This window comes from Quercus robur, chromosome 1 (genome assembly GCF_932294415.1).
Source record: "Quercus robur chromosome 1, dhQueRobu3.1, whole genome shotgun sequence".
NCBI lineage: Eukaryota > Viridiplantae > Streptophyta > Magnoliopsida > Fagales > Fagaceae > Quercus > Quercus robur.
The window spans coordinates 23,968,489-23,989,744 of NC_065534.1; the positions used below are offsets into that span (position 1 = coordinate 23,968,489).

Consider the following 21,256-nt stretch of genomic DNA (forward strand, 5'->3'; position numbering starts at 1 on the left):
GTTTAGTTCCAAATCTCAGCTGTCTCTCACTCTTTAACTCAAAATTTTGACAAGTTGGTGGAAGAGAAAGTAATCAAATGGAAGAAATTTATTTTAGGTTTATAGAGGTGGGTGAGATAAGTAAAGGAGGTTGTCGGAGTTGTAATGGCTGAGAAGAGAAAAAGCACAGATAGAGTTGGGTGCCTGTAGTTAAGAGAGTTATGTGAAGGTTGGAGGTAATACCAAGGAAGAAAGAGAAAGCAACGGTAATGACTTCAAATTAGACAAGTCACTAACTTGAGCCCCACAAAGTTGCATCTAATTACAATAACACCACCCAAACTCATATCTTAGAATTTGAAAGCTACCTAAACATTGAACTCCGTTTCCTGAGTTTTATCCATAACTCAAAAACTAAACCAAACAACTCAAAATTCAGTGGGGCCCACGTTTTTTGAGTTTTGGGTGATGAGTTATATAAGTCACATAACTGAAAACTCATCAAATCAAACACCTAGGATTTTCAAAAGCTAGATCCGTTGGATTGAACAATGTACATTTATCTATACTTTCTCAATCCTAATTTATGAGGCACCAAAGGCTTCTTTAAATCAAACCGTGGCTTAAAACAAAGGCGATCTTATCTTGCCTTTTGTTATTCATCTTGGTAGCTGATGCCTTGTCAAGATTGTTGATAAACAAGGAGTAAAAAGGGGGGATTAAAGGGTATTCAAGTTGCTAGCGGCAATCCTACAGTATCACTCTAGATGCTTGTGGACAATCTTACTACTCGAGCTGCGGAAAATGATCTTCAAGCTATAATTGAGTGCCATAATCAATTTGAGGCCTGGTTTGGTTTATCTTTCAACAAATACAAATCCTCTATTTTCTTTAGCATAAATGTTATCAACCATCACCTATAGCATATAGGCAACGTGCATTCATTGGATCAAAACAGTGATCCCAAAGTTGCCTACCTTGGCAAAAAAAAAAAAAAATGCTTGTTTCATTCATGGAAAGCAGTTCTATCACAGGTAGCTCAAGCCACTGGTGAAATAAGTGTTGTCAGCAATCCGTAGCTAGTTTATGCCATCTTTGGACTCACCCAAACTGTGTCTGCCATTCACTTGATAGAATCTTTTGAGATTTCTTCTGAGGTAATGGTAGACACTGTTATCTTTAAGCTTCATCTGGGTTTTGTAAGAGCCTCTAAATATGTGGGAGGCATTGGCATGAGAAGATTTTTGATGTTGACAAGGCTCTCTGGCTAACTTGGCTGGTTTAAGCTATAAAAAAAAGAAGAAAAAAAAGATAAGGAGTGGGTGATAATTGTACAAGCCAAGTGCCTCAGATAGCACTCACTCACCTACTGGTTTTGATTGTTGCCCCTTGCAATCTACGCAACAGAGTGACAAATCCTATTGAAACCAATTAGAAGCTTGGGAATCAAGTCAAAGGAAAGAAGAATCCTGTAGATTATGGTTACAAGCTAATGGAGGAGTGTGGAAATATAGTTTTGACAATGCCATTAGCTCAGATTGTGTCACTCTGGAAGCAATGTCAATGCTTCTGGGAAAACTGTTCATGCTTGGAAGAACCTTCCTTCAGCATCCCCCCATTTAGGCTGAAACTAACACAAGCCCTAATGGCAGTTTAAAAAGCAGCCTCTTTGAAGCTTTCCTATTAGTTTTTAAGGTGACTCCTTGGGGGTGATTGAAGCTATTCAAACTCGTGTGCCCAACTCTCACTGGTATATCTCTAATAAAATCCAAGACAGTCTATGTTTTAAGTATTTTGCTGTCTGAAGTTGTGTTCATGTAAATCCTGGTTAAAATTTTATTGCCTGTAACCAGGCAGCCTCTTCCCTGGCACAAGGGCACTTACCCATCTCTCTTATCCCTTCCTGTGGAGAGGATCATTGTATTTATTTTTGTTGTTAAAAAAATATTTTATCAAAAACAGAATAAAAATTAAAAACAAGAAGAAGAAGAAGAAGCTGGATTGAGAAAAGCGACACTCCGTGGAACACCCATCTGATGATTTCTTATTTCTATAAATAACTGAATCTGAATGAACATTTACAGCCTATTTGCTCTCATCATAAAACAGAGACAAGATGACAGATATATGTATTCTTAAGGGGTTTCCCCCTTCTACATCCAAAGGTTTTAAACCAAAGGATTTAATTCCTACTGTTCAAAATAAAATGACAATCTGCTATACAATTTACCAGCACTGGACCTGCAGATCTTCAATGAGAATTTAGCAGAAATGCACGAAATAAACCTGTTAAAACAACAGTTATTATAAACACAACTTACAAGTATAAATGACAACTGGAAATGACATACAAACCAGTAACTTACCAACTTCAGAAAACAAATCTGCAGGTGCCAGGAGAGATTTTTCAATAGGTAATAACAGTTTTCTTGTGTTGTTTGCCGTAGATGCCTGGTACCAAATTCAAAACTTCCATTCCATTCCATGTGCACCAAAATGTCTCAACTTTGTTTGACTACTAATACAGAACTTGAGTTTATGCGGATCATAAGATCACTGTAAGATATGTTTTCTAAGCCTAGAAAAAATTCAATCTATTAAAAAGGTCCAGTTTCTCTATTCAGAGTCGGAGTCAATAGAAAGATAAAACCGTGGCTTAGAACGTTTTTGGCGAGGAAACGAGAAAGGGCTATCTTCTGATCTTTGTCTACTAGACTTGTCAGATTTAACATCATTCATACCAAGAAGCAAAGAAGCTGCACCAGGAAGAAAAGAACAATCAGCCCTACAATTCTGAAGAGATTAAACAGAAAACTTGCAGAAGGCCAGGTTTCAGTGTCTCCAAAATCAAATTACTGAAACAGTGCATTCACATGCTGATGCCGCACATCAAGATTCATGAGCGGATCATTCCCTGGAACTTCCAGGCTAAAATATGGCACCACACACATGCAAATAAATAAATGAAGGAATATAAAAACCCATCTTGTCTCTAGATTCCAAAACTGGCTTCAAATCCTGAGAAAAATGTCTGGTAGAAACTTTCCGAAACTACTAGAATAATCTGTTACCATTCAAAATTCCAAGTGACGGCAATGGTGTCAAACAAAAGCATAAACACTCGTATAAAAGATCAAGCATGAAGCATTATCCAAACTGCCTATCAGGATATTGTCTCTGAAATTATAACAGAGCTATAGCAATTCAAAGTCGAAAGGGAACAAACCAGTATCAGCCAAAGAATCCAAGGCACCATCTCCAGGTGGAATTTGCTGTCTCGAATTCAATCCATTTGGAGCTGCAGACTCGCCATTACTGCCACTGGCACCACCCCCAAGCCTAAGAGAAATCCAATCCTCAGTACGAACACCATTTGATACATCAGCCTGATCTCTCATATCAGTCTCTACTGATGCAGCTGAAGGCCTTGTGGGAAGAAATATTTGCAGCGAGGGATCATCCGCAGCAAACGCAAAGGGATTATCGACTAAACCATCATTAATGTCAGTATCAGCACGACCAACCGAAGAATCTGGGACTAGGTTAGAAGGTCCCATGGCAGTCTCTGGAGTCAATGTATAGCCATTCATAGAGGTGGAACAATTCATAGAACCATGGTGTAAATTGACTAGGCTATCTGGCACATCCTCAGAACTAAATAGCTGAAAACCTGGTCCTGCATGAGTTCCAGGCTGTAATGGCCAGAGGGGCGGCATCCCAAATTCATCATCATTGGCATTAAAAAGACTCATACATCCACCAGTTCCAAGAGGATCTTCTGGATATGTTTCAGAAATTCCAGGAAAAGTCATCCCACCAGCATCAGTTCGGTTCTTCTTATAGATGGTTTCAGAAGATGCTAAAATGTCATCCTCTCCCTCCGAGTCACTGAGAACAATAACTTTTGCAGGGGAGTTTCGCCCGAATCCAAATGCTGAATCAACATTCAGAGACATGGAATCCATCTCAATCACATTGTTGTTAGAGATGTCAAAATTCACTTCAGGATCCTGATTTACACTTGGATCTTCACTTCCTGTGGCACTGCTGCTCATTGGAATAACTTTCTGTTCATGGTTTCCAAATCTCTCTTGTAATCTATTATCAGAAGACGTATTCACATCTTCGGGTTTGCTGACTTCCCATAAGCCATTACAATTCTTCCTTATTCCGAGTTTCAAACCAGTATGACCTTCTGAAATACCTTCTCGTTTAATCTGCTTCATCCCTTCCATTTTTGATATAACTTCCATATCAGAAACACAAAGAGTACCATCAGGAGAATGCCACCGTGCAAGATCCCCCAGATCCCTCCGCTCAGTTTCATTTTTAGTCTTTACACGCCAAGAACCATCAGGCTTCACCTCAATTTCCGTTGCATCTTCTCCACAACCCCTCATCTGAAACACAATAACAGAATAAATTGTGTCAACACATCTCACCAACAATCCTATGACAACTCTAAACTCAAGAAAGAACAGAAAATGTATTACCAGAGATGCAACACGATTGAAATAAGGGTCAATAATGATATTCTCCAATGCATAGTTCTTGAGACAAATGGGGCATTGCCACTGCAACCACAATCCAATGCTTCATTTAAAAAATTCACTACAAAAGGACCACCCAAAAAAGCTTAGCATTATGTATTGAAGCTTACCTTTCTAGAACGTTGATTTAATTCCACAAAAACCTCAAGATCAAAACAACCCATGTGAACACAAGGTTTGAATCTTCCTGCGACCTTCATTCTTGAACCACTCATCTACATATATTAGAGTAACAAATAAACATTTTTTTTTATAAGTAATAAAGATTTATAAATATCAAGGCAAGAGACACCCGAGTACACAAGGAGTATATAGGGGTATACAATCAAATACAGAAATTACATAAATAAACATAAACATAGCAAATCAGAACAATTGCAGAAACCTTGGCAATAACCATTCACTTCTAGGTCAATGTAGTAAAGAAAATACAACCCAATACAGGTTTAATAGTAATCAAAATATGTAGAATTATGTTCAAGTGTTTTGTATCACGAATCCTGCAGTATATTTATGCGCTACAAAATTACCCCAAATCTGTAAAAGCCACCAAGGCATATGCCAGAGAAAGCACACATCTGCACCACATGAGGATAATAGCACCACCAAGACCATACAAGGTCAAATGATAAGACCAACAAACCACAAATGTGATTCACAACATACAGGGGTTACAATAAAACAATATAAAAAATTATGGAAAGGAAGTCAAGGGAATAAGGCTAGTTTATTGACTGGTCAAACCAGATGGTAACTGCAGATATATGATCACGATAATGTGCATTTGCAGAGAATTTGAAGCAAAGAAAATGTGGAAGGGGGAAGAAGGGGAAGCTTCCACTCTAACCAATAATCATCATATTCTACTCAATTATTTACTCATTCATTTTAGTCACATATCAAAACAATAAACAAAATGAACAAATCACATGATTTTAAGTGTGCTAGTGAGATGGCATTCAGGCATACTACCACCTTGCACTTGAGTGATTATGTCTCTTCAAATTTCAACATTAAACTTTGTCAACTCCTGTACCACTACCAGTATATTAGGCATGAAGCAAAAAGTAATAAGTAATATTACATACAGAAACTAGACATTAATTTTAACCATCCTAGGTTTTTTTACCACAAGAAATCCTAGTATACCTTTTTCATAGAGATGATAATAAAAAACGAATACACAGAGAACATGGTAGCAGCCTTTCCAGGTTTCAAGGTAATGACTATAACTCTTATAATTATTAATTACAGAATATAAACAGCAATCCATTAATTTTCCCAACCAGTTGGATTGCTTCTTTTCAGAAACTTTCACAAGAACATTTCAAAATACTTTACAAGTAATGCGGTAAGATAAAGACATCCCATATTCTGCTTGTTAAGCTTTTCACTAAACAGAAAAGAGAAAAGGTGTAATTCAAGAACTAACAACATACTAAATGCTTCCTGAGTAGTTAAATTAGCTTCTTTACACACGCAAGTTTTAGCCCCCAGGGCAGGGGGAATGGAAGATTCAAACTAGTGACCTGCTTAAAGAGGCATGATTCCCAACCGTCTGTGCTACCCCTTCAGGTTGAGTAGTTAAAATTAACTTAAAAGCAGACAGATTACCAGTTTTATAAAAGAAAGACAGGTAAATGAAAAAAAAAAAAATATATATATATATATTTATATACATCAAGATTAATTATGTTTCCAGTGTGAAGTAAACTACCTTTTTTTTTTAAGTACGTAGTGCATAACTACATGCCTAAATTAAAGAAAATATTTGTAATTCACAAATTTTGAAGTGGACTTACAGGACAACGTAGATTGACGCCAAAATAATCTGCAACAACTTCTATATCGCTGTCACTATCAGCATTATCTGTAGCAGTTCCACCACCGATACAACGACAAACACGAGAAAGAGCGTCTTCGAGACGCTCACCATCAGACTCTTTGGGAATTAAGTTGAGGATCTGGATGTCAAGGAAAAATCAACACCTCAGATGATAACCAAGGAATTGGTGGGTCAATTAACAGTGACACGAAGGTTAGCAATAACTCTTGAGCTCTTAATGTGAGTTATTTTAATCTCTTTTTTTTCTTTGAATTAAAACCCAAATTTACCCACCTGGTTTTATCAATTTAAAAATTCAACAGAATGTAAAACTTACAGCTAAATTATTCAGACATCAATTCGGCCAAACATGTCATGAAAATTATTTAGTGTACATATTCATTATGATAAAATACTAAAGTCAAAATTTATATCAAATAAAACCATTCAAAGTACATCCCAAAACTACAAGTGCCATTCCTCAGGCATTATAGTGTTGCAATTAACTTGATCCATGGGCACAAGTTACAAAAGAATAACATAACAATACAACAATGAAGACATAGAAAAACTAATCACAACAAAATAACACCAGCACTAGTTCCAGTCTCCCAGAGCACTAACCAGGTAAGAGATAATCATAAGCCAAAGGCTATACACCCTAAATGTGAATCATTGATTCAAAGTTTGGTAATGCCAAATTAAGAAGCACGTCGTGTCTGCCACACCGAGAACATGGCTGGGGCAGTTGTGACATCTTCCCAGAACGGCCATGCAAAAGTTGACAGAAAAAAAGAGGTTAAAATCTGAGCCACAATCAAGAGTGAAAACGCTTCCGCTCTCTTTCTTGTGTCCCAGATCAGATCAAACTATCTCTTGTTTTCTCTCTCTCCCTCTCATGATCTGCTCTAGTGCTCATTATCTGAACTCCAATGACTCAAATTGGTGGTTATCAGCACTACTGGAAGTACAATTGCTTGCTCTTTCTCTCTCTTGGCTAAATATGGTAGCATTTTGACCCTTTTTCTCTCAGCCATGAAAAAGCATTTGTGTTAGGATTTTTCTTTTTCCCCTTTTATGTGCAACTTTGGGGAATGACACTAAGTTTGGGGCTTTGGGCCTCTCTCTGGCTCTCTGCAGGTTTGCTTTTTTCTTTTTCTTTTTTTACGATATTGTTAAAACTTAAAAAATAGTCAAATTTGTTTGATTAAGTTTGCATTGGTAAACAGGGCAGTAGAAGAGTTGATTGCATTTTTTTTCAATTAGGGTTTGTTTGGATACCGCTTATTGCTGAAAACTGAAAACACTATAGCAAAATAAATTTTAAATGTGTGAATAGTTCCATGGGACCCAGTTTTAAAGAAAAATGTGCTGAAATCCGTACTTGTGGGTCCCATGAACAGTGCACGGGACCCACAGAAAAATCGCAGATGCGCATTTTCAGTGGAATCCAAACCCAGCCTTATTGTTTTTAGTAGAGCACTTAATCACTTTTTAAAAAAAATTATTTCTGTTGGTTGAAATATTTTTATAGTTATTTTTTAAACATAAAATATATTAATTACACCTAAAATACATATTAATCAATTAATTAATTGCCATGTTCCCACTGTGTCATGTCATATTTTTCCAATAATTTGTGTTTTGTGTCGTGCTTCTTAGATGCTAAGAGCAACAGTAACTATTCTACAAACATCTACAGCTACCAGAATTAAATGACAAAAAAAAATGATTGTCTTGCCTTTTTCTTTCTTATAAGTAATTTTCTCACTTCAATTTGCATCAATTAGTACCCGCATGATCAAATGCTTGGGAATATAAATGTTGGATTGAAATGAGAAATAAAGAAGAAAGCAAGCAAACCAGAATTTCACCAATCCTATTGTAAATAATATGTAATAAAACCCCATGTCATGTCCTATTTTTTAAAGAATTGCCATGTCTTAATGGTGTTTTTCTGTGCTTCTAAAATGCCAAAAGTATCAGTAATTATTCAAAAAATACTTATAGCTACAAGAATTGAAAAACAAACAAAATGATTGTCTTGCCTTTTCCTTTTTTAAGTAAATTTTCTCACTTTAATTTGCATCAATTGGTTCCCACATGATCAAATGCTCGCTAATATAAAAAAGCTGATTATAGCAAGAAATGGAGAAGAAAGCAAGCAAACGTCTGATGATGAATAAAAAGGTATTCCAACCCCTTTCCCCCCTCATCAAACACTAACAAACCAGATGCTTGATAAAGATTAATGATCAATGCATCATATATGTGATTCCTAAATCAAAAGAAGTAGGCATCCCAGTTTACTTTCATTTCAAGACAAAGGGCCATGAAGTTTCCCAGCACATTGTTCCATTTAAAAATCCATCTTTGAAGTTCCATAAAAACAGCATTTTAGAGGACAGCATAGCAATTTCCCTTCCCATTACCAAAAGGCATAACTAAAGAAACTACAACTTTTGTAACTAAGAAAACTATTCCAAGTTGAATTCAAGCAAAAATCAGAGCTACCTGCTGAACACTGCGGCGCTTTACAATTCGAACACCTACGCAGAAAATGCGAGCATCACATCCTGTTAAGCAAATCTTATTAATTCCGTCTTTCGTATATGGTGTGATCTGAGAAAACAAAAGTAAACTAATAAACTAAATGAATAACTTAGAATTTATTAATAAATAAATAAAACCAATAATTGTATGAAATATGTAGAAATAGTGATTTGATAAGCAATCACACACAGAAATCTGGCATATAAAAATAAATAAATGGGTGCACACACAAATATCAAGTTGGACCATAATAAAGACATTGGTAAATACAAGAAAAGGTTTGTATTTAAGCAGGGGAAGAAACTCACAATTGGACCATCATCACGACCACTAGCCCCAAGCAGTTGGGAGCCAGGTCTATTAATCGTACGAACAGGCATACCTGTAAGTTATATAAGACATGAGCAAAAGTTTTGCTTTAGACACAGCCTAAAAGCATGATCATACAAAAGCATATCATTTGCCTTAATCGCCATACCATTAACCTGCAGATCTGCATACTGTGGCCACTGCATCCTAAATGGAACTTTGTCATTCAAGAGCATACACCAGGCCTAAAAAACAATATCAATATGCACAAATCAACAAATCTACAACTGAATCAGTTGTAAGTTCACTATAAATCATTCTATACACTAATTGCAAGATACTAACCGACCTGAACATCATATTCTTGTTTCGACAGTAAGTCCTTGTCCGCCCTTGTGAGTTGAAATGTTTTCTCCATACTTTGCACAGGGTTCGTACTGGACAAGACAAAATGTTAATAAAAAAACCCACATATAAAAATCAAGTTTTTAGATCAATAATTGACCAAATACATTTACTCTCTCTCTCTCTCTCACAAAACAGTTAAATGAAAATTTCCACTCTACTTACAAACCATTAATAAGAGGAAGGATAAAAAGTGAGATCCATTGTCAGCATAAAGGAAAAAACACGACAAACTCACCCATCAGTTGGAATACTAGTTGTAATCAACTTCACAGGATATAAAGGATGTGCCATCGTAACCCAAAATCTGTACAGAAATAAACAAATCACAAATATACAAAACTACAGCTCCCAAAAGTTCATAAAAAGTAAGTTATATAACACGGAGGAAGAGGGGCAAATATATAAATATATATATATGCACCATAACAACTTATAGCATGATTAGGAGATGGCTCCTCAATCAAATGAATTATACCAAAAAGAAAAATATAAAACCAGATAAAAGCTTCAAAATAACAGAAATCCTCAAAGGTTGCAGATACATTTTTGACACATTATGCTGTAGTCGACAGTAAGTACAAACAAGGTCAGGAATCGCTGTACCTAAAAATAAAATCTCAAGCCTAGTATGAAGTATCTCAACAGCTCCACTTCTAAATCATGCCATTTTCAAAATTAATACCCTATTCCTAATTTAACATTTTCTTCATACAATTTGTTAACTAAAATGTGGTGCGGACACGAGGTACAAGCCCCCAATTATACGCAAATATAGGAGGAAGAGCAAAAAGAAGACGGCCCAACATGTGGCCTTATGGATAAAGTCTATTAGTTATTGGGCTTAAGATTAAGCAAGCCCGAGCATTTAATAATTAGGGTTTCTTTATGCATTTTTATTGTTAGCTATTTAGAAACTTTTTCTGGTTATTGTAAAACAGCTTTTGGAGAATTATTAAAAACGTGTGTTTTCTTTTCACTGGTGCCAACTCCAGTTTTGCTTGGTGCTAACTCCAAGCAACCCTTAGGTGCTGACTCCTAGGGTTTATCTTTTTGTTCTATTGTAAGTGTGGTTGTCCTACGTCAAAATGTCATCATATCTTCTTCATCCATAGCATATACCTATTTAACATTTTTGTTAATTTACACAATAGAAGAACTTCGCATTATGTGTAATTAAATGATAGGTAATAAGTTCCCTGCTTCCAACTATCTTTTCCTAATATCAAGTAGGGAATCAAGCCAATGACAGATGTCATAAACAAAAATCATTCCAACCCCAAAGGCATGTATAAAATTTAAACAAATCTATCATTTTTAGCATGCAGCTAACGTGAGTGGAGACAAGTACACATACAGCCAAGCCAACTTCATTTTACTAAAGTAAAGAAAAAGCCAGGAGCACAAGAAGAAAAGATGGTGGCAACAAGACATCATATAAATATTTTATCATTTCGACTAACTTTAAATTCAAATAACTCCACATCATTTTAAGGCCACCTACAGGAATTAAACTTGCCAGTCAGCTTTAACTAGAGTAATGTTATCTAGTGAATCATCAGACATTTTCAACATCTTCTTCAATCATGCATAACAGCACCTAAAGCCATCATATAAACTCAATTTCACTTGTGCACTTCGTCCATCGCACTGAAATATTTTAAACAATATTTGGATGGCCTAATTTATTTATTAACTGTAAAATCTGGTCCAAAGGTTTTTTCCCCCTTTGATAAAGTACTATCTGGTCCAGAAATTCATGACCTCTTCCTCATAAACCTTTGGCTTCAACCAAAAAACCAAGAGAGTTACTGCATCAGAGCATCCCTATTGAACCAATGTCTCATCCAGTTTTTAGGTCCACACAAGAAAGTTTGATTTTGTTATATCTCCAAAAATATCGAAAGTTTTAATTTTAGAGTAACTTCACAAATCAAATAGAAATTGTCCTGAGAATCATTTAAAACATGTCTCTATGTTCTTCATATGTATGCCAAATTTCATGACAATTGGATGTTATTTACCATTCAATCCATAAACTCATTTTTATGTATAATTTTAATATATAAAGACTAGAAATTTAAACATTTTATAAATGAGATAGCTATTGATTTCTAATCATGTTGAAACTTTGAAAGCATGTAGGTTATAAGAAAGAACATGCACTCCAACAGTGTATTTTACAAAATTAGAATGGTGTAACATTGCTTCAAGTTTCACCAAGTGTAACTTGAACCATTGCACTACATGTCTTTAAGTTCTTAATACGCATGCCCGATTTCATGCCAATTGGATGTCATTTACTATTCCATCTATAAACTCTTTTTTACATATATTTTGAATATAAAGAGACTTGAAATATAAACAATTTATAGACAAGATAGCCATTGATCTCTGATCATCTTGAAATTTTGCAAGTTGGGGTTTATAAAAAGAACATGTAATCAAACGGTGGATTGATCAAAAATTCGCATCCAATAAAAAAATATTAACTAGTGTAACATTAATTAAAGTTACACTAGGTGTAACTTGAACCAATCCTTTAAATTTTTTTTTATCAGTAATGCAAATTCTTATTGATATCAAAAAATAGTCACCCAACTTTACCGGGAGTATATAGCTGGGGACCAAACAATCAATCACACAATCCTACATATACAGATGAGACTCCTCAAAAATTACACCCCAAAAGAAAGCAGATAAAGAACCCCTTCCAACAACAAAAGCAAAAAAGGCCCAAAAAAGTGAGGCTAAAAGACTGCCAACAGGTACAGTACCAAACCAAAATAGCCATACCAAAAAACTTAATAAACAAAACAGTAATGGCATGCCCACATGCAATTCAGAAAACAAAATAGAACATGAGATACGTACGGGTCAGCTCGACTGAGTCGACAGATTTCACAATAAAATTTGTCGGGGACTGGGGGGCTGCCTTCCATAGGTTTTTCTGGAATTATAACACAACCGATATGTTGCCACACGTTGCACCTAGAATCCTCACACTGCAAAGTAAAACAGGGACACAATGCATTGCCAATCAATTGAATGTCTTAGAAGCAATTACAACTTATGTGATTACCAATATATCAGAATGAATGGCACTGCACATCCATAGAATTAATTACAATCCAAGTGTCTAGAGAGAGAGAAAAAGCATCAACTATTAACTATACCTTAATTATTGACTCTATATCCAATGAATTCCCACAAAGACATCGAACCTTTGTCTCTGGTTGGAAGTGTTCGTCAATTTCCCCTTTAACTTTCACATTACTACTATCTGACACGCCTGGTGCCTTTGATGCTAAATCAGTAGCCCCAGATACCTGCATTTTTCTGGGAATACAAAAGATGCATGTATGTCAAAGAGGGGAAAGAGGCAAAAGAAAGGAGTTAAAGCATGCTATTTGAGCAGACAAGGTATTATTAACCATAGAAGTACAACTAAATAGTAAGTAGAGGTATTAGAAAGCCAATATGTAGCATTACCATCAACTAGGAAGCACAGACACGTATACGGGTATGGGTACCAATACAGGTACGACACGGCAATTTTTGAAAAATTAGGACACAGGTACAGCAGGGATAAGTATATTAATTAATTATATAAATAAATATTTTTTTTCAAAGCTTATAAAATTTTTTCATAAAAAAATATTATTTGTTTTTAAATAATTACTAGTCAGGGCAACACATGTCAATTTTAGATTTTATTTGTATCACAAAATAAAAATAAAAATCATTTGATTTTTAAAATACATAGAGATTAACATTAATCAAAAGAGACATTAATTTTAAGAATTTTGATAATTATGTCATAAAAAGTTAATCTCATTCGTATAAGACTGTGATAGATCCCAGTCCAATATTTTATTATTTTATTTTGACCTATAGCTTACACCTCAACAGTTGTGAATATATTGTAATAACAACAAAATGTCACAACATTTTTAGTTGTGCTAGATCTCGGAATAATATTTTATTATTTTATTTTGACCCATAAGGAATTGACACATGCATCACAACATTTTCATAATATCTCTATGTATATATTGAACTTAATTACAATGTAAATTTATATTGTAAGCACAAAAAAATTGGCAAATTTTGTACACATTTACAATATTTACCATTTTTTGTGCAAATGTGTATAATATTAACCACTTTTGTGTATTTACAATGTAAACTTGCATTGCAAGTACAAAGTAAACATATCTTAAAAAAACAAAAAACAAAAACAAAGCTCAAACCAACTGGCATACTTGAAGGGGAAAAAAAAAGTGCACCTCACTAATTGAATAAACCAAAAAAATACTATTCATGAGCCTTTGGCTCTTTTTATATAGTTAATAGATATGTCAACTTACATAAATATTAAAAAAAAAAAAAACACACAAACAAACTTTTAGGTATTGTAGAAATTAATGTTAAAATGTTGTGGACTTAGCATTTTTTTTATTTGATCTAAAAGAAACTAAGATTTTATTTGATCTAAAAGAAACTAAGATCTCAACAATTGTGAAAATATTGTGATAACAATAAATGTTGTAACATTTTCTCAAAATATTTATTTTTAGTTGTGGTTGGTCACAATCTCATATTTTATTATTTTATTTCGACTTATAAGAAATTGACACGTCAATAATTGTGAAAATATTGTGAAATTTGTTGTATCAGTATAACAATATATATACCAGCTTACATAAATATTTAAAAGAAAAAAAAAAAAAATAAAATAAAACTTTAGGCACTTTAGCTACCATGCCAGTTGAATAAACCAAAAGAACTGCACAATAAGTGTTGTAACATTTTCTCAAAACATTTATTTTTAGTTGTGGTTGGTCACAATCTCATATTTTATTATTTTATTTTGACTTGTAAGAAATTGACACGTCAATAATTGTGAAATTTGTTGTGTCAATATAACAATATATATACCAGCTTACATAAATATTTAAAAGAAAAAAAAAACACAAATAGATTACTTTAAAAAAATAAATAAATAAATAACTTTAGGCACTATAGCTACCGTGCCAGTTGAATAAACCAAAAGAACTGCACAATAAGTGTTGTAACATTTTCTCCAAACATTTATTTTCAGTTGTGATTAGTCAGAGTCTCATATTTTATTATTTTATTTCGACTTGTAAGAAATTGACACGTCAATAATTGTGAAATTTGTTGTGTCAGTATAACAATATATATACCAGTTTACAAAAATATTTAAAAAAAATAAAAAACCGATTACTGAAGAAAAAAAAACTGTAGTTACTATTCAAAACTTGGAAAAAAAATGGCTCACGAAACCATAGCACTGTAGCGCATTCGCAAACATTAATAATTATGAAAATATTGTGAAATTTATTGTATCAGTATAACAATATATATATACCCGCTTACATAAATATTTTAAAAAAAAAAAAGGGAAAAAAAAAAAAAAAAAAAAAAAAAAAAAAAAAAACGGTAGCTATTGTAGCTACAGTGCCAGTAGTTACTGTTCAAAACTTGGAAAAAAAAAAAAAAAAAAAAAGCTCACGAAACCAAAGCACTGTAGCTATAGTGATTTAGCGCATTTGCGCTTATATATATATATATATATAAATAGATACAGAAGAAAAGTTCTTTTAGAAGCATATTAAAGCCTAGCCAATTATATCATATATACATGTGTCTACTGTCTACCTAGATAATGAAATCGAATTGTAAAAAGTTAACTACCTGGCTTGATAGGCGGTGGACTTTAACTCATAAAAGAGAAAAATTTGAAAAGAAGCACCTATTTACACATCTTTTGTTCACGTGGATGGCTGGAGATAAAATAGCTTTTCATGTGTAACAATGTGAGGCAAACAAAACAATAAAAAGGTACACACGAACAAAATAAGGAAAAAGGGCAAAGGGGGAATACTGTAAAAGAGAAAATTAGATCTAAGAGCTGAAGAAGAAGAAGAAGAAGAAGGTACACTGCTCGATCTCAGAAACTCATCAGGTTCGACACTCATTATCCAGAGCTCAAGTCTCAACAATCAAGCTCAAAGCTGCTGCATCTTTCACTCTCTCTGTCTCTCACGTTTAGTTTAGTTTAGTTTAGTTTAGTTTTTTTTTTTTTTTTTTTTTTGGAATTTGATGGAATGATTTGGTATGTAAGATTCACATTGATTTTGTTTCAAATATTTTTAAGGGCTGAGCTAATCTTTTGGTAAAATTTGCTGATTGGGCTAAGTTTTCTTTAACTTTTTATTATTGATTTTGTTGTTGAGTTAATATTTTTGGGCTATCTAATTTGTTTTTTGAATTTTAGATCAGTAATTTTTTATGGGCCTTTTCTTTTCTTTTTTTGAGTCTTTTCTTTGGTTTGAAGGGGCAAGTTTAATTTTACTGAGTCAAATTGCTAAAAATTAGGTTACCATATATATACTATTGATTTTTTTTTCAAAATTTAGGGGGGGCCATTGGCCCCCCAAGCCAATGAATGGCTCCATCCCTGTCAGCGTGGGAGGAAGAGGAGAAGAAGATCGACATGAGAGGAGGAAGAAGAAGAAGATCGGCGGGGGAGATCGGCGTGAGAGGAAGAAGTGGGAGGACATTGGCATGAGAGGTAGTGTGTTTCAGCTATTTTAATTTTGGGCACAGGCCATGTTCCAACCATGTACCTGCCATGTCCCGCCATTTTTCAACAAAACAAATGGCTGGGACATGCATGCAGCCGTGTCCAACGCATTTCCCGTGTCCTATACATGTTGGACACAGGCACAGCAGCCCAAATGCTGTGTCCGTGCTTTCCAGACCATCAATAACATTGCCAATCAAATAATGGAAGAAATACATTATACAGAAGGCAAACCTGTATGTGTCATCCACTAGTTTTGCCACTCGTTCCTTATCAACAGCATTTCTCTTGGGCCACATTTTGCTGTGTCCTGTTACATTTGGGAATAATAAAACTAAAGTACAAAATCTGAAGTAAAAAGCACTCACAAGAGCTAACAAGATTACCAAATATTCCTAAGCATTACAGATAGACAGCTATATTCAACTCCCTCACCACCAAGCAAAATGACACATCCACATTAATTGAAAAGAATGGTAAAAAAATAACTTGAATATATGGCATCAATGGAAAAGAATAACTAAGTTTGTTCAAAGAATTAACAGATGCTTAAAATACAAACAAATACTTCCTCGGCCCTACTTTGTTTGTCCAATTTAGAAAAGCTAACTTTTATAGAGAAAATTATTTAATGTATAACTTTTCAAAATCGCCCCTAAAACTTTGAAGAATTTTTTTACTGGAGAGTTACACACACACTCAATGGGTCTTTTTAACCCACAACCCCAGCCAGTCACCCTCCATCCCATTATTATGGGAGGAGGAAGTGAGTTGAGCTATAGCTCATTGGCTATAAACTTCCAAAAATTAAACCTTAATAAATCAAGGGGTACATTGGGGATTTAGTAAATTAATGGCTGTTAACTTATAAAACTGGACACATTTTGGGACAGCCAAAAATGGACTATGGGACAAACAAAATGGGATAGGGGGAGTACTAAGTCCAAAAAAAAGGTTAGCCTTTACATGTAATAAGATCCTTTGAGAAATCACAACTCCTTGACTACAAACTATTCTTTCAAATAAGATTTGAATTCAACATCTTCAGATTCTATGATACTAGAATCATAGGGCTTATCAGTTTCCATGTTGGTAAGAAGATTCCATTATGGAGAGCAGGACCTACTCTAATACCACAGGCAGCTACCCGTGAAAGAGGAGGAGAGAAAAGGGGGAGGGGGGGGGGTGGGGAGTGACACAACTAGGAAAATAACATGAAATTTAAACTAGCAACTCTGCTCAATTTAAACATTTGAATTCGCAAAGAAATAATGGAAGAAGGCTTTTACCTTGTTCATCAGAGAGGATGGCTAAAATCCGATCAACAAGATCCTACATCCAATATTCATAAACAATTCAAGTATTTCATTCCATATAATTTAGAAATATAAAAGATAGTGTATAAAAAATTCATTGCGATACACAGGCTCATAAATGGATAAATAATGAATCAGCCAAATTTGGGCTAAATTTTTTGCGAGTTTTATTTCATCTCTGCAGAAAGTCCAGCTAGTCATACCCACTTGAATACAAAAATGAAAGGAGATTACACAGATGATGGAATCTATTCATCTTGACCTTTGCAAAACTCAAGCAATCCAAGCTCAGATTGGCAGTGCAAATGCCATAACGGGGAACAATGAGAAAGAGACAGATTCCAAATAAAGCAAGCATACTATGAGGTGCAAAAAGGTACCATTAAAAATCATTGATAACTGGGTACTGCAGCCAGAAGCATCACCTTAATAAATTGTGACAAAATTTAAACAGAGAGAAAGGGAAAAAAGAACAGTGAAATCAAATAGCCAACAGCCCACAACCCGACCCAGAAACCCGACGGATCCAAAAACCCAACAGCCCACCAGGCTAATGGGCGGTCCGACCCGTTGTTATTGAGGCCCATGAGTAGCCTACTAGCCCAGTGGGTCAGGCCATGTGCTAGTTTTTATGCCCATGGGTACCCGGTGGGCTAGCCCAGTAGCCCAACCCATTGCCTAGCCTATTGGCCCAGCCCAATAACTCATAATTCATAACAAAAATATATAGGAAGTGTATGAAGGATTGATCTTGAGATATTATAGAGTAATTTCTTAAGAGAACTCCCTCAACCACTAAGGTACTCAAAGTAATTGTGCTAACCTTAGTTTACTAAATATATATTTTTCTAGTAGTCTAGCAAATTTGAATTAACCATTTGACCTTTTTTTTATTAAAGATAAAAATAAAAAACTATTTAAAGCCTTAATAAAAAAAAAATTTAAATAGGTTCCATCAACAAAAAAAAAAATTAAATAGATTTGACTGTAAAAAAAAAAAATTGTAATTAAGTATTAAATTCTTTAATTCTTTCCTTTAAAAAATAGATTGATTATTCCCTTACAAAAAATTGATTCTTTCCTTATAAAAATAATAAAATAATATGCTAACACAAACCCATGGGTAGGCCATTAGGCCCAACCCAATAGCCCAACTCGCTAAAGACTAAATGGGCATTGCCCATGGGGAGGGTCATGGGCTGAGGTTTTCTCTTTCGGCCCTGTCCGACCCGGCCCGTTAACTAATTAATAGCCCATTATGCCTAGCCCATTGTGCCCATGGGCTAAGTGAAATCCTCAACAAAGGAATGCATATATATAGCAATTACAAGCTACAGAATGTGAAAGCACAGTTAGATGAGATCCAACACTCCAGGCAGCTTCATTTTTCATTTTACACAGCCATATTTGCACTTAAGATAATGATGACAGTAGCAACAAAAGCAATAATTCTGGCATCTCACCTGCTTCTTCCCTTGCTTTGAAAGACCTAATTGAGTGAGGACATCCTTGAGCTCTTTTATTCGGAAATAAGCTAATTTATCCTACAAGCAGAAACAGGAACTTGACATAAAAATACTCAAATAGATAAATGCCAACCAACAATCTTAAAAATACAGGATCAAGAAAGTTTAACTGAAAACTAAAAAAATTACATGCTCCTTCCTTTCCAGATTTAAGGTTGAGTATATTTAAAGCTCCATATAGTGAAATCTCAACAAATTCCAGATCTAATCAGTTTCCAGATATCTTCTTTCCTAATCTGCGTTTATGTGCTTTGAAAAGTATGCACTTTGATTTAAAAGATATAAATCCATAAAGAATACAGATAATCACCTCCACAAATTGCTCATTAAGGGTGCCAGGTATGAGAAGGGGAGAACGAGATTAACCTGGCACCAACCTATATTCTATACACATCAAATCACCTTCTTTGGTGAGCAATACAGCAATAATAACCAAGCCTTCATCTCATAATTTTTGAAGTCAGCTATGGATCCTCGAGAGACTAGTCAGGGTTTAAGCACATTTATTTTGTTCCATCAGTCTATTCATATCTCCTTTAGTGAACAGCATAGTAAATAAATAGATAAAAACATTTATATCAATTTATCGACTCAAACGACATTTCCCGATGTTTGCTTATAGCTTGAAACAAGAACACGAAGTAAATAAGCTCCTTTCTTTTTACGGATACTTCAATACACAGCTCTCTCCAGTCTCCCCACCATTTAATCATGGGGGAGGAGACGCCATTTAGTCCAACAACAACTACCATGAAGTATCCTATAGTTAACAACAAACGAGTTTATACAAATTCAAAATTGGAATTCATCAAAAAAAAGTAATAACGCTGCATGTATTGCTTGGGACACATCTTGAAATGAATGGAGGTTGCAGCAGTCGCATAGAAAACATACACCAGCTGTGCAACAATATTACCTCAAAAGTAACAGTTGAGCTTACTTTCTTTCCGTACCTAGCAGCATCCACTTTATAGTAACCAACTAGCAATACTAACATACGACAGGTTAAGGGCTATATGTGGCCACATGAAGAAGCATCACAACCGTTCATGGAAGGGACTAAAGCCTCATTCAACTGTGGTGAGTTTCAATCTGAATGAGGTCCTTAAGGATGACGATAAGTGAAATTTGAGTTGATGGTCATACTGCCTTTTGGTTCACAATAATGCGATTTCGCTTGTTTTAATTTTTTTAGAATGCTGTGTGGTTATCATAGGGAGAATAATGTTTACATTCCATAAAGAGGATGTATCAATTTTTTTCTTCCTTTCTTCTTTTAGCATGATGCATGTATTAGTTTCTTATTTAAAGTTTATGATTATCTTAAATATCCTACAATTCATTCATCCACTCTCAAATGAAAAATAATAATTGATTGAAAAGTTTATGGATACGAAATGAGTCACCAAATAGCATTCAGGAAAAAAAATTATAAAAAACATGAGATGAGAGAAACTATATCAATATCCAAACCAAGCACAACGATACCGTGGCATTAACTAGTCAGCTGAATTCAACACATCATGTAAGCCGCACGATCGCGCGGCGTAAATTCCATCTCAACAGTAATCATATTAACAAACGGTATGATTTTACAAACTAACACAAACATAAACAAACAGTAAAATTTAAAAGTTCAAACTAAACACAGTGGAAAAAAAAATAAAATAATTAAAATTAAAAACAGAAAAGTAGCTAAATACCTTGCAACTAGCTACCAAATCCATTTTTCTTAACCCCAAAAAATTAAAGCCTGTAGTCGAAACAAACGGATTACCAGTCAGCAAACCAACAAAACCGACCTCATAGTGCTCCGAAAACAACAATCGATCTAATCAAAAAAAAATCAAAATTATACACACAAAAAAAAAAAAAATCAATCGAATTTTATATATATATATATATATATATATATATATATAAAATAAAATAAAAAAAACTAATCAAAGGAAATTTAGAATCGAAAATCAAAACCCTAAGTGAAAAAATTTTGAGAATCGATTGAAATCTTACGAAGAAATTGAGGGCCGATTGGAAATAAGGATTTAGGAAACTCACGCCGACTTTTTTTTTTTTTTCTCTTTCTTCCCAATCGTACTCTCTCTGACCTGTTTGCGTTTTGCGTATCGCGTTTCTTTTTTGACCAATGACCCAACCAGAAAACCAAATCCCCCAATTTC

General features: G+C 34.5%; 1 protein-coding gene across 5 annotated transcripts; it reads right to left on the minus strand.

Annotated features, from left to right (window-relative positions):
* Positions 1–1,996: 1,996 nt before the first annotated feature.
* Positions 1,997–21,256, minus strand: LOC126726295 (E3 SUMO-protein ligase SIZ1). 5 transcript variants are annotated; one of them, XM_050431554.1, is made up of 18 exons: positions 21,090–21,256; positions 20,780–20,907; positions 19,014–19,094; positions 17,524–17,566; positions 16,469–16,544; positions 12,798–12,960; positions 12,496–12,626; positions 9,860–9,928; positions 9,566–9,653; positions 9,386–9,461; positions 9,216–9,289; positions 8,869–8,976; positions 6,332–6,493; positions 4,640–4,744; positions 4,473–4,553; positions 3,206–4,379; positions 2,346–2,735; positions 1,997–2,265 (listed from the first exon to the last, which is right to left on the minus strand). In XM_050431554.1, the coding sequence occupies exons 2-17, from the start codon at positions 20,801–20,803 to the stop codon at positions 2,596–2,598; spliced, it is 2,595 nt and encodes an 864-aa protein (XP_050287511.1). In that variant the 5' UTR covers positions 20,804–20,907; positions 21,090–21,256; the 3' UTR covers positions 1,997–2,265; positions 2,346–2,595. The 5 variants fall into 5 exon arrangements, with proteins under 5 accessions (XP_050287511.1, XP_050287505.1, XP_050287498.1 ...); XM_050431548.1 differs by having other exon boundaries at positions 2,346–3,043; positions 21,090–21,255; XM_050431541.1 differs by having other exon boundaries at positions 20,780–20,829; positions 21,135–21,253.

Coding starts and splice junctions, on each gene's coding strand:
- LOC126726295 (XM_050431554.1), bottom strand. CDS start 20,803: ATGGATTTGGTAGCTAGTTGCAAG. Junction 9,929..12,495: donor CGACTCAGTCGAGCTGACCC/GTACGTATCTCA, acceptor ATTTCTGTACAG/ATTTTGGGTTACGATGGCAC. Junction 8,977..9,215: donor GTCGTGATGATGGTCCAATT/GTGAGTTTCTTC, acceptor TTGTTTTCTCAG/ATCACACCATATACGAAAGA.